At 40.9% G+C, this 12,015-nt stretch overlaps 1 protein-coding gene across 1 annotated transcript; it reads right to left on the minus strand.

The window, feature by feature from the left end:
* Window positions 1-1,986: 1,986 nt before the first annotated feature.
* On the minus strand, window positions 1,987-7,902 carry LOC119361977 (putative receptor-like protein kinase At4g00960). Its single transcript, XM_037627154.1, has 7 exons — window positions 7,116-7,902; window positions 4,147-4,263; window positions 3,945-4,057; window positions 3,617-3,821; window positions 3,284-3,521; window positions 2,643-2,799; window positions 1,987-2,531 (listed from the first exon to the last, which is right to left on the minus strand). The coding sequence occupies exons 1-7, from the start codon at window positions 7,900-7,902 to the stop codon at window positions 2,187-2,189; spliced, it is 1,962 nt and encodes a 653-aa protein (XP_037483051.1). The 3' UTR covers window positions 1,987-2,186.
* Between the last annotated feature and the right edge of the window lie 4,113 nt (window positions 7,903-12,015).

Raw genomic sequence — 12,015 nt, forward strand, 5'->3', positions numbered from 1 at the left:
ACATGGTCCCTTGAACCTAAACCCGGGCATGGGCAGCCTGGCCCGACGACCCGGCCCGAAAAACCCGGGCCGGGCCGGGCCGGGCTTGACATTCGGGCCAGGCTCGGGCTTGAAAATATGGAGTATTTCGGGCTTCGGGCCGGGCTCGGGCTTGAGAAATGAAGGTTGGGCTTTTACAAGCCCGGCCCGAAACCCAGCCCGGCCCGACGTTTGCCCAGGTTTACTTGAACCGGACATACAAACCATTGAAAAGAAGGGGGTCATTTAACGAATGTGAGAAATAACGTCTTTCAAACGAAGCCTTCTTGTTTTTGAACGCACTTCCAAAATTCTGTTCGCTCTTTTTAACGAAGCCTTCTTGTCTTTCAACGCACTTCCAAAATTCTGTTCGCTCTTTTTAAAAAATGTTCCTATTTTGACATTCAGATCAATTTTCAAAGACATGTACACTGTTTTAAATTCCTGTACAAGTTTTTAAATTTTGACTATTTGTATTTTATGAACAAAATTTGAAAAAGCGAATATTGTTTTGGTGATTTTTTTGCGTTTCTTTGTTAGATACTGAAGCTTATAAACTCGTGTGGCTAGCAACGAGTGGTCAACGGCTAGAATTACAGGTTTGATCCCTTGCACTGCCATATTTTTGGTGAATATTTTCCTTTTTTCTCTGGGCGACAATGGGCCGGCCCAGTCGGGCAGCTCCTCTGCCTAGAGCTGTCTATTTGACGCTACTCCTGAATGTATGGAATTTCCTATTTGCCGCATTTTGCGCAAATAGTAGGGCAATCACACACGCGATAGTAGAACGGGCAGGCCCATTTGAGCATTCGAGCCACTGGTATTGTGAATCTTCTGGAAGATTTCGGGCCTTGAAACCTTCTAAAAGGTTTCTAACCCGTGTTTTCTGATATATACTTTTGGTTTTGGTTTGGTTTTTATTTTTATTTTCTTATTTTTTAGTTACTGTTTTGATTTTCTGTTTCTTTTGGGAAAAAATTAAGTTAAAAAATGTTCAATATATTAATAATTGTTCGGAAAATCTAAACTTTGATCATATTTTTAATAATAGTTTGTGTTTTACGAAAAATTTAGAATGTTTAAATTTGTTCACGTTTTCCAAAAATGGCTGGAGTTTCAAAATTTTCTTCATGCTTTTAAAATTGCTTGCAAATTTCGAAAAATGTTTGGAATTTACTATTTTTTTTGTGTTTTCAAAGAAGTTCAGTGTTTCAAAATTGTCTCGTGTGAACAATTTTGCAAAAAACAATAATCAGAATTTTTATTCTGTTCCCATTTTTTAAATGTGTTCAGAATATCAAAATACCTTCCAATTTTTCAAAGATTATTCGTGTTTTCAAGAAAAAAATCTCATCATTTTAAGATATTGTTCACAGATTTGACAAATATTCACGTATTAAAAAAAGTTCATGGATTTAGAAAAATATTCGTGTTTTTCATTTTTTTTGAAATTATGATAAATATTTTTGTTTTCAAAAATTGTCCACAGAATCTAATAAATATTCGGCATTTAAAAAAATGTTCACAATTTTTAGTGAAATGTTCAAAATTTTGTTATCATTTCCTAAATTTGTCGCTTTTGTGTGTTAATAAAATATATGTTCTAGTCTCGGATCAAAAGCAGCTAATAGGTCGAGTGGCTAGCAGCACTCATTCTAGGCTCTAAGGTCGTGAGTTCGAATCCTGGTTTCGGTTCATTTTAGTGGGCCGACACAGTAGCGGGTCCTCTCGAGGAAATTCTTTAGACCATTATTAATAGATAAATGATCTCAGTTATGCGTTGTTTGGTTTCTCTTCTTATGTGGATGCTTCATATTATTTAACTAGGCAGTGTATACTACTCCCTCCGTATATAAATGTGTTTTAAAGTGTAGATTCACTCATTTTGCTCCGTATGTAGTTTATATTGAAATCTCTAAAAAGACTTATATTTAGGAACGAAGGGAGTAGGAGACAATCTCCAAGGTATTTTCTGTACAAACTAATCCAAGCCCTTTCTTCTTCTCAAGTAGCTGCTTGATTCTTTTTTACTGAAAATTATTACTGTAAACTAGACTGAGTAGTTACATGTATGGACTGCACACTCCAGGTCAGATATTTGATTTAGAAAGATGTGATAGCTCCCGGGTGCCCTTACACCCTAATGAACATTCTTTTTTTAAATCGTCCTACCTAGGTTGGAGATCAGAAATCGTCATGTCGTTGTCCGAAACGGGGGTAGGCAGTTGTCCGCTGGCTGTAGCATACCTACTATGGTAACTGAGCACCGGGTTGACAACGCCAGGTCGTGGGAAGCAGAATGCTGGCCTGGAGGGAGTCAGCATAGTCATGGACGTGGAGTGGCCGTCGAGCATGAGGACGACCTCCGACGCGTCCGGTCTGGAGCTGGGATTGACCTGAAGGCATAGCAACCCGATTTGCACGCAATTTAGCAACTCGCTCTTTGGGTAACGTCCGCCTAGGGAAGGATCTACCACCTCTTCCATCGAGCCAGCTCTCCACTTTTCCCATACCTGTACGTAAAAGATAGATCTCAAAGATAAATTGCAGCTAGTTGGGCAGTTGTCTAGACAAATGAGTAAGCCAAATTACATGTATTCATATCACATGTGTGCGGGTCTTACGTAGCTGGGCAGATATCTGCAGGAGGCAGTATCATCGTCAAGTGATCTATTGTTCCTCCGACCAGTCACAATCTCTATAACTATGACGCCGAAGCTGTACATGTCTGACTTCGTAGAAACTTGGCCGCAGTATGCATACTCAGGAGACATGTATCCACTGCATTAATTAGTTCCAAAATAAACACTTCCGCTCAATGTTCCTTTACTCGATAAGTAAATAAGAAATTATACCGCTTTTTATAAGATTTCATGAAAGTTAGTAAAAATTTAATATAATTGCTATGTTTAGTGTGTGACTCGTTATTTTTATAAGGTTGCCGATACCATGCCTCTGTTGAACCTACTGGATCCAATTGTTGAAGTGTTTAGTCGAGAGGGGCCACATTAACACCATGCTTGTGCCAAGCCATGGCTGCATCAAACTAATCTGGATTTCTTATTGTTGAGGAATAACAAGGCATCTGCCTAACCCTATCAAACCTCTTTACAACTAATTCCCTCTTTTTTCAGCCGCCCGAAGGATTAGTCTCAAAGTTATTTGATTTCATATACTCAAACGATCGTCTTAAGTTAGTTTGACTAAAGAATCGTGGGCAATAGACATGTACATATTCGGAGAAAGCACAAAAGCATAGACTTACAGTGTACCGACAGGGCGTTTTGTTATATCGATCGATTGATCTTCACCAAAAGCTCTAGACAAACCAAAGTCTGAAATTTTAGCGTTCATTTCCAGGTCCAGTAAGACGTTGCTTGGCTTCAGATCGCGGTGTATTACTTTTAGACGAGACTCCTCATGGAGATACAATAGACCTCGAGCAATTCCAGAGATGATCGTCTTTCTTTTCATCCAGTCCAGTTGATGTGCCTTCTCCGAATCTGCTACACACACATGCACCACTGGAACTAAAAACAACATAATATGCAGACTATGGGAGTAGTAAAGTTTTAACAAGATGAGTTGGGAGAATTACTGAAAAGGCTCGTGTGTAGGCTTCCATTAGGCATATATTCATACACTACCAGTTTCTCTTGCAAGCAAACACCAAGAAGCGGCACCAGATTCTTGTGCTTAAGTCTGTTAGCTAACACAAGCTCATTTTTTAGCTCATCAAATCCTTGAGCTGAGTTCTTTGACAGCCTTTTCACGGCTATTTTCATTCCATTCTGCAATTCACCCTATGTACATGCAAGTTTGCTCTTGGATTAAATAAAATAATAGTTCACAAAATTATTCTCTCTGGTATTACTAGTTTGGTTTTGTATTCTCATGTGCTATTCGTAACAACATACGATACATACCTTAAAAACCTCTCCGAATCCTCCCTCTCCAAGTTTATTGTTTATAGAAAAATTGGATGTTGCAACTCTTAACATTTGCAGACTAATATAGTTCATGCCCTCTCCTGCGTTATCTGCAACAAGAAACACGCGATTCAACTATGCCTCACCTTCTCTTGTTCCCCTTGGACCTTTGTGCTCTTCTATAGGAAATATGACATACCTTGTTGTTCCTTGTTCGCCTTGATCCTTTTCCTCTGTCTGCGAACACAAGCAAGCACGACGACTATGACGAATAGTGTCCCAACAACAAGGATGACATGTTGTAATCTCCTCTTTCCTGCATGTTTTGAAGAGGGATTTAGCATCATCGGTATCGGTCACTGCTCAGGCCAATTACTCCATCATTAACATCTCGGAACCGTGGTGCACCAAACGAAATTTCAAGATTTCTCGCGGTTACCACGTATTTCTTTGCCCCCCGGTAAATCCCCAGACCGAGCAAAAAATCCCATTTTTTCAATTTAAACGTTTAATACATAGTAAAGTACAATAGCATCCCAATTATGTCAATAAAATTGGTTGTGTCGTGTTGGTAGCAATCAAAAAAATGTCAAAAAAAAACATGGTACTCAAAGCATCCCTCATCTAGGCCGGCCAAAAAAACGAACCATATGTGAGAATTAACATGATTAGACAAGGATACAATATTTATTAACGAGGTTTAGTGATCAACATGGATCAGGGCCCGTGTAATAAATTGACATAATACTCTCTCCGTTCCTAAATATAAGTCTTTTTAGACATTTTAAATGAACTGCAACATACGGATGTACGTAGACATATTTTAGAATGTAGATTCACTCATTTTGCTCCGTATGTAGTCACTTATGGGAATCTATAGAAAGACTTATATTTAGGAACGGAGGGAGTACAATCGACGAGGAAGACGGCGAGACCATTAGAAGCATCTTGATCTTCTCGATCGCCACTGCTGGTAGTCTGCCTGCCACGTACGGGCGCCTGGACCATTCCCTTAGCGATCTTCTGTCTAACCTACCATGTTTGTCTTGTCTGTTTTGGCTACCCCACCATGTCTATATTTGGTTCGGGAAACACGTTTTTCAACTGAAACATCTAACCTATTGCATACTCCAAGTCCAAGTGTCCAACTCCAACTGTAGTCCGATTCACATATTCAATGCCAATTCCAACAATTGGTTCTCTAGGGCCAGGCAGGTCCAAGACGTAGACTGTTGTGCCTTGTGGATTTAGACTTGCCGCTACACTTTTGGCGCAAGTCAGATCCTCCCTACCTTATCATATGCGCCTTTGTGGTAGAGATTTTTTTTACTGTATTTTTTTATTTCCTCGCAAAAAGGTATTCTTTAATTAATACAGATTGTCCGTTGTTTTGATAAATCAAAATTTAGTTGTACTCCTATACAAGTACAACAGAGTGGGTGTCCCTTAATTAGAGGTGTTGTTTGATAAAATGCCTCACTTTACATTCTGATTTGCTCCAAAAGGCTCATTTACTTTGAATGTCTGAAACGTCAAGATTTACTTTGCCCAGTTGATAAAACATGCCCTATTTTCATTTTATTATTATCTGTGAACATCTTTTAACCAGAAGAAAAATGAAAAATAAAAAAGTGAAGAAAAAAAAGAATCAAATAGTAAAAAAAATATACCCGACGCTACTAGACCAGCCCATGTAGGGTGACTATGTGAGTGAGCACCAAGGTTTTGGATCCCGAGCGGACCTTTTTTCTTGTGGGGCACCGCACGGTAACCACGAAATTCCGGAAAAAATTCGGACGAAATTTCAAATCAAATTTTGAATTTAATTTTTTTGAAATAGATATAGATAGGTTTATCAGTCCAAACTATGACTAACGCTTCCCTGGCCTAGTGGCTAAACGGCCGCAGCTACAACTTGCGTACAAGTCGCGAGTTCGTCCCCTGTTCTCCCCACAATGTAGCAGTGTTTTTTAAAACTTTTGCATCCTCAAAAAGAAAATAAAAAAAATAAAAAGCGTATGGTAAGATTCGAACCCACGTCCACCAGCTTACAAAAGGTTGGCTTTACCACTAGGCCGCCAGCAGCTCTAAGGTTCGGTAAGAGATGGCCTTTATTTAACTATGCTTTGAGCGTTTGAATTCAAAATTTTCAAATTATTCGAGATTTTTTGCTCGGTATGCGTGGTTCCCGAGGGGGGGCGGTAAACGCGGTAACCGCGCGAGATCTCGGAATTTCGCTCGGTACCCAAAACAGAGGTGAGCACTAGTGTATGCGGGAGCAGGAGCAGAGGTGAAGAATTAGCAAAATGAAAATTGGAAAGGAATAATTCAGTCATTCTGGAGACACTACATCCAACTAGAAATTGGAAAAGAATCAGAAAAATGGAAAATGAAAATGCATTGGTTAGCCACAGATCGAAAGTTTGCTCAAGGACATTCTTAGCAAAATGGCAGGAGATTTGTTATTTATTGTCAAACTAGATAATTGCTCATGTATTGCGATGGGTGTATAAATACGGTTTATCTAATTCACATCTAGATGTTTTTTAAGGATGTCACATCTAAGCTCCCACAAATATATAATGCAGCGACAAGAAACAAAAAAATAGACCACAAACAGAATGAAAATCATGTCACATCTAGATGTGTCCTAGACAGACCCGTATAAATATCATGATTTATCGGCCATTTTATTGTAAATGTGATTGTTTATGGAAGAAAAATAATTGGGAAGCCCAAAAAAATGTGTGGCAATTCATTTTTAAGGAAAGCTAATGAAAGAAAAACACAAATTGATCGGGAAAAATCAAAACAGGGAGGGCAGTAGGTACGGAAGGGAGAAAATCGCGAGTTGCAGAGACGAGAACCATGAAAAGAGTTTGGGCTTGGGCGAAGGAATCAAAGAGGGGATACTTAATTTGAGCTCCGGAGCGGAAGAACACTTTCGTACTTAATTTAAGTATAATAAGTAGGAGAAAAGTAGGAGAGATATGCCAGAGACATAAAGGGATGAAAGCTTGAAGTTTTACGAAGAGAGATGTTTGCTCCTGCCTGCTCTGTCCCATATGGCACTTCATTTTTTAGTCAAGTCAAAGTTTCAAACACCCTCTCGCAGCATAGCCTGATTTTCTTCGCGGCAAAAAGTATATGGAGGTTTAAGTTACTCACCGAGCGAGGAGATTGGCCCCGGCTGTGCAGCAGCCGGAGGCGGACCGTGAACCTCAAGTCGGCAGTTGAAGTTTTGCGCAGTCCCTCCGCAGCATAGCGGCAGCTTTTGTACCAACAACTGAAGGCACCGGCCGCACTCCGCGGCGCTGAGGTCTCTCATGCACTCCACGAGACCGTACATGGTCCCTTTGGGATCGCTGGGTGCGTACACAGCCTCGCCTGTGGCAAACATCGCCGAGCCATTGGCCGCCCGCGCCACCAGGCCATCAATCAGCGAGTGGTAGGTCCGCTCGTAGCTATCCAGCAGGTCGGAGCCGGACACTTCGTTGCCATCGTACCGGACCTCCAAGAAGAGATCCTCGTAGCCGATCGAGGCGTTGGTGTCGGCGTAGGTGATGCAGCACTTGTCGTACAACGCTGCCCCGCTCCGGCTGGAGGAGCAGTCACGGCCGATGTCGTTAACGGCTTCTTCCAGGTTCTTGCGGCACTCGGACTGTGTGGAATCGACGTGGCAGAGGCCGCGGACGAACGCGCCGTCGGGGCCGGCGCCCAAGGAGAGGGAGGCGAAGCCTGTGGGCGGCACGGCATCGGGGAGGGCGTCCAGGAGCAACAAGACGTTGTCGCGGTACGCGCTGCTGTTGGTGGTGCTGGAAGTTGGTGGTGATTGTAATGAGGAGGGAGAAGCAGAGGACTTGCTGCAGTTTAGCCCCGCCTGGGAAGCTGCCATGCTTGCCGCGAGGAGGAGGAGCACGAGGGCCGGCGCCGGGGAAGACATCACGCACGGCATCATGCCGGGTCTGGTCAATCGGGATACTTTTAGCCAGTTCCAAGGGGGAAGCACTCTAACGTGTGGTTGGGCTACACCGCGCGTCCCGCTAACGAGCGTCACTTCCTGTGGCCTTTTGTGGAGAAAAATGATACTCCTACATAGACTGGACTACTAACGAGCTTGATTTTCCTGTATGGCTTTGTGCGGAGAAAAATCGCATAGACCGGACCAGTGGCGGAGGCAGCTGCCTCGCAAGAGCTATGCTATAACTCTGCGCACTAATTTGCACTTTTCTAGCGTCACATCATGATTAGCCCGGGCAAAATCGTTGGGCCTTGCTTGGTGCCTCTAGGCCCATCTAGCATCTAATTAACTTGAACGGCTGTTCCCAGGCCCATGGTTGCACGCGCAGCGCTTGAAGAAACAAGAAAAAGTGTGAAAGCTGGGTCTGTAACTAACGGGAGAAACACTAGACCAAACACGTTCTGTTGTTCTGTAACTAGGAAAAAGTACTACTTAACCATTCTTTTAGTGAAACATTAAAAATTAGATGAAAAGTTCATCGATTTTGAAAACTAGTTCATCTTTTTTTAAAGTTCAAAAAATTGAAAAAGTTTCGTCGATTTAGAAAAAAAAGTTCATCTAACTTGAAAAGATGTTCATTGAACTTGAAAAATTTCATAAAAATTTGAAGAAAGTTCATCAAATTTGAAAAAAAAATTCATCGATTTCTAAAAAAAGTTCATTGATTTGAAAAAGTTCATCAAATTTGATAAGAATTTCACGAATTTGATAAAAAGTTTGTGCATTTAAGGAAAGTAAAAATAAAAGGAAAAGAGAAAAGAACAATGAAAAAGGAACAAATAAAAAACCGCCCAGAAACTGACCAGGGAACGACCTAGACAATGATAAAACATGGGAAAGAAGTTGTCCAGTCTTCATCTGTAATATATTCCACCGGAGATGTTTGGGCGATTTCATTGTTAGCCTTGCCTTTAAAGTGAGCTTTTCTAAGATGGTATCGATACTGTCGCATAACAGACTGGAAAACATGAGTGCATCCTTGTTTAGTTGCATCATCTTTCGGATCCAACTTGAACCTCGTCCGTTGAAAAAAAATATGAGTCCTATTGGGAGGAAGCTAGAAAATATGGGACAGAGCAAGACAATATTACCAATTGCGATGAATAACATTACTTAAGGATAAATGGTCAAGGAAGGTGTTAAATTGGGTATTGTCTTTCTCATCCCTGTACTGGATCAACGTTGGGAGGATACGTGCATGACACCTAACGGCAACGGCTGCCTCTGATACTAACTTGGCTGACTCTGTAGCATCGCATGACCTTTTTAAACCTGTCTCAAAATGGATCTCCATTCTTTCTCCTTTAGATTTCGTTAATCTGTCAAGCATTATCCCTGACGTCTGTTTCTGCTTGCGCCGTGGTGCTAGTTCAACAACGAATATGGAAAGTATTAGTGCACATCAAACTGTGAGAGTACATATAAAGGAGCATGCAACTGCAACTTGACTCGGTCAGGTACCGTCTTGGTGTTGATGCTCATGAGGTTCATCTGATCTTGCCAAGTCCTGTTGTGTCATCAGTGCTTCGAAAGTAGTGTTAAGTGTGAAGGCAGCTTGGGAACTGGCCAGTTTCGGAGCAAACGAACGAGTAACTCGTTGAGATGTCGGTACAGTTGAAGCAGATGCTGCAGCTGGTGGAGCAGGTGATACTGTATTTGTAGATTTAACCGGTGGACTTGGACCTTCTACTGGACTATAAGTACCAGCAGAATCTCGAGGGAAGATCATTTTCCATTTCACCCGACGAGTAACACCATTCCCTACTATATTAATTTCCTTGCTCTTTTTGACTTTGCCATGTCAAGCCGTACCCACAACACAAAAGAATAAAATCGCTCGTCAGAACTCATTGATGCATGATACAGACAATCAATATTTTGATGTAAGACAACCGTATGAGGATGAAATATGTAAGAAAAATAGGATGACGTGACATATTGACAACTATGATGTGTAAACTAAACAGAAGGATTTTCACGAAAATGGAAGTAACGCAAGCTAGACACCATATGAAAGATGCAACCAATATCACTCTGCCAAGTTAAAAGTGTCTTGTCATAAGTGTCATTTGGAAAAATTAGAAGCAGTACAACGTTGAAATCAATGCAAGATGCAACCACTATCAAACTGCCATGTTAAAAGTGTCAATCATGAGTGACTGATGCGGGATACACAACAGCAGTACTTTGATGTAAGAACATGGTATGATAGATAGATGCAGTGTATTCCATACACAGAAAGGCTTGTCATATGCACATGTATAATGTATAAACTCGGCAGGTGCAATTTAATCAAAATAGAAGAAATACATGCTAGACAATATATGCAACATGAAACCAATTATCACACTGTCAACTTAGAGCAGGCACCTGCGATGGTGGAGTACGGGAGATGAACTCATTATGTAGACTTGCGACTTCAACTGCATTAGCAGTAGCAGTGGTAAATCTAGAGAATATCTGTTTGTGTCAGTCCGGAGGACCACCAACATCCCCTAACTTACTCTTTTCATTCCTCTTTTTTGATATTTCCTTATGAAGTCAAAACCACAAGAATATGAATAAAATTAGCTCTGCATAACTAATTGATGCATGATACGGACAAACACTACTTTGATATAAGGCAAGCACATGATAGGAGGATGGAATATATACAAGAAAAGACAACATTGCATATTCACACGTACGATAGGAGGATGGAATATGTATGAAATACAATAAGCAGAAGGCATTTCAACAAAATTATAAGAAATGAAAGCTAGGCACCATATAAACATGCAACCAATATCACTATCAGGTAAAAAATGTATTGTCATAAGTGCCATTTCAAGAAATTTTAAGCAGTACAAGCTAGAAGAAATGCAAGATGCAACCTACATCACACTCCCAAGTTAAATGTGTATTATGGGTAAGTGTTTGTTGCAGGTATAAGTTGTAAGCTATGCAAATGCAATTCAACAAAATTAGAAGCACTAGTAGAAAAGGGGCCAATGGTCCAGGCCGGTCCAGCCCATTAGTCCCGGTTCAATCCAGAACCGGGACCAATGGGGGCATCGGACCCGGTTCGTGAGCCCCGGGGGCCGGTCGGGCCACGTGGGCCATTGGTCCCGGTTCATCTGGACCTATTGGTCCCGGTTGGTGGGACGAACCGGGACCAATGGGCCTCGCTCCTGGCCCAACAAAATTGGTCCCGGTTGGAGGCTTGAACCGGGACCAAAGGCTGTCCATTAGTCCCGGTTTGAGCCGTCAACCGGGACTAAAGGGTTGGTCCCCGTTGCGACCAGAGTTTAGTCCCACCTCGCCAACCGAAGGGGAATCAGACCGGTTTATAAGCCCCTCGCTCTCTACCTTATTGAGCTCCTCTGAAAATGAAAATAGATGCCCTTATATAGGGAATTTAGCATAAATTCATATGGATTTCTCTTGAAATTCGTTATGAATTTAAGTTGAATTTCCTCTATAAGCGCATCTCTGCTCATTTCTGAGTAGTTTTTTATATAGTTTTTTTTCTTTTTCTGCTATATTTATTTTTTTCTTTTTATTTCTGAGTTGTAATAAGCCATTAAAAATAAGCATATATGCTCCTTTTTTAGTACAGTTAATCACAACTATTTTTTGCTTCTATTCATTTCTGAGTAGTTTTCTATATTTTTTTCTTTTCTGTTATATTTATTCTTTTGTTTTTATTTCTGAGTTGTAATAAGTCATTAAAAATAAGCATCTATGCTATTTTTTTAGTAAAGTTAATCAAAATTATTTGTTCTTCTATTTATTTCTTAGTGGTTTTTTATATATTTTTTCTTTTCTGCTACATTTATTTTTTCTCTTTTTATTTCTGAATTGTAATAAGTCATTAAAAATAAAAAAGAGGCGCAATGCTCTTTAGTTTGCTTCAAGCCTTTCAGAATAGTGTCAACTGCACTGCACATAGCTCTGTGCAGTCTACCGTATTCCTCAAGGCTTGAAGGTAACCAACGTGCAGGAGCATTGAGCCTCTTCGTCATCGTCTCTGCACTCAGGGCTTATAAACAGCTGCGAGTGCCTCTC

Source organism: Triticum dicoccoides, chromosome 2B, assembly GCF_002162155.2.
Source record: "Triticum dicoccoides isolate Atlit2015 ecotype Zavitan chromosome 2B, WEW_v2.0, whole genome shotgun sequence".
Classification (NCBI taxonomy): Eukaryota; Viridiplantae; Streptophyta; class Magnoliopsida; order Poales; family Poaceae; genus Triticum; species Triticum dicoccoides.

Bases quoted from the DNA above. Each gene is read 5' to 3' on its own strand.
- LOC119361977 (XM_037627154.1), bottom strand. From the start codon at position 7,902: ATGCCGTGCGTGATGTCTTCCCCGGCGCCGGCCCTCGTGCTCCTCCTC. The intron at 4,058-4,146 runs GTATGTCATATT...TTCTTGTTGCAG, and splicing joins GGCGAACAAGGAACAACAAG to ATAACGCAGGAGAGGGCATG. The intron at 3,522-3,616 runs GTAATTCTCCCA...TGTGTGTAGCAG, and splicing joins CCTACACACGAGCCTTTTCA to ATTCGGAGAAGGCACATCAA.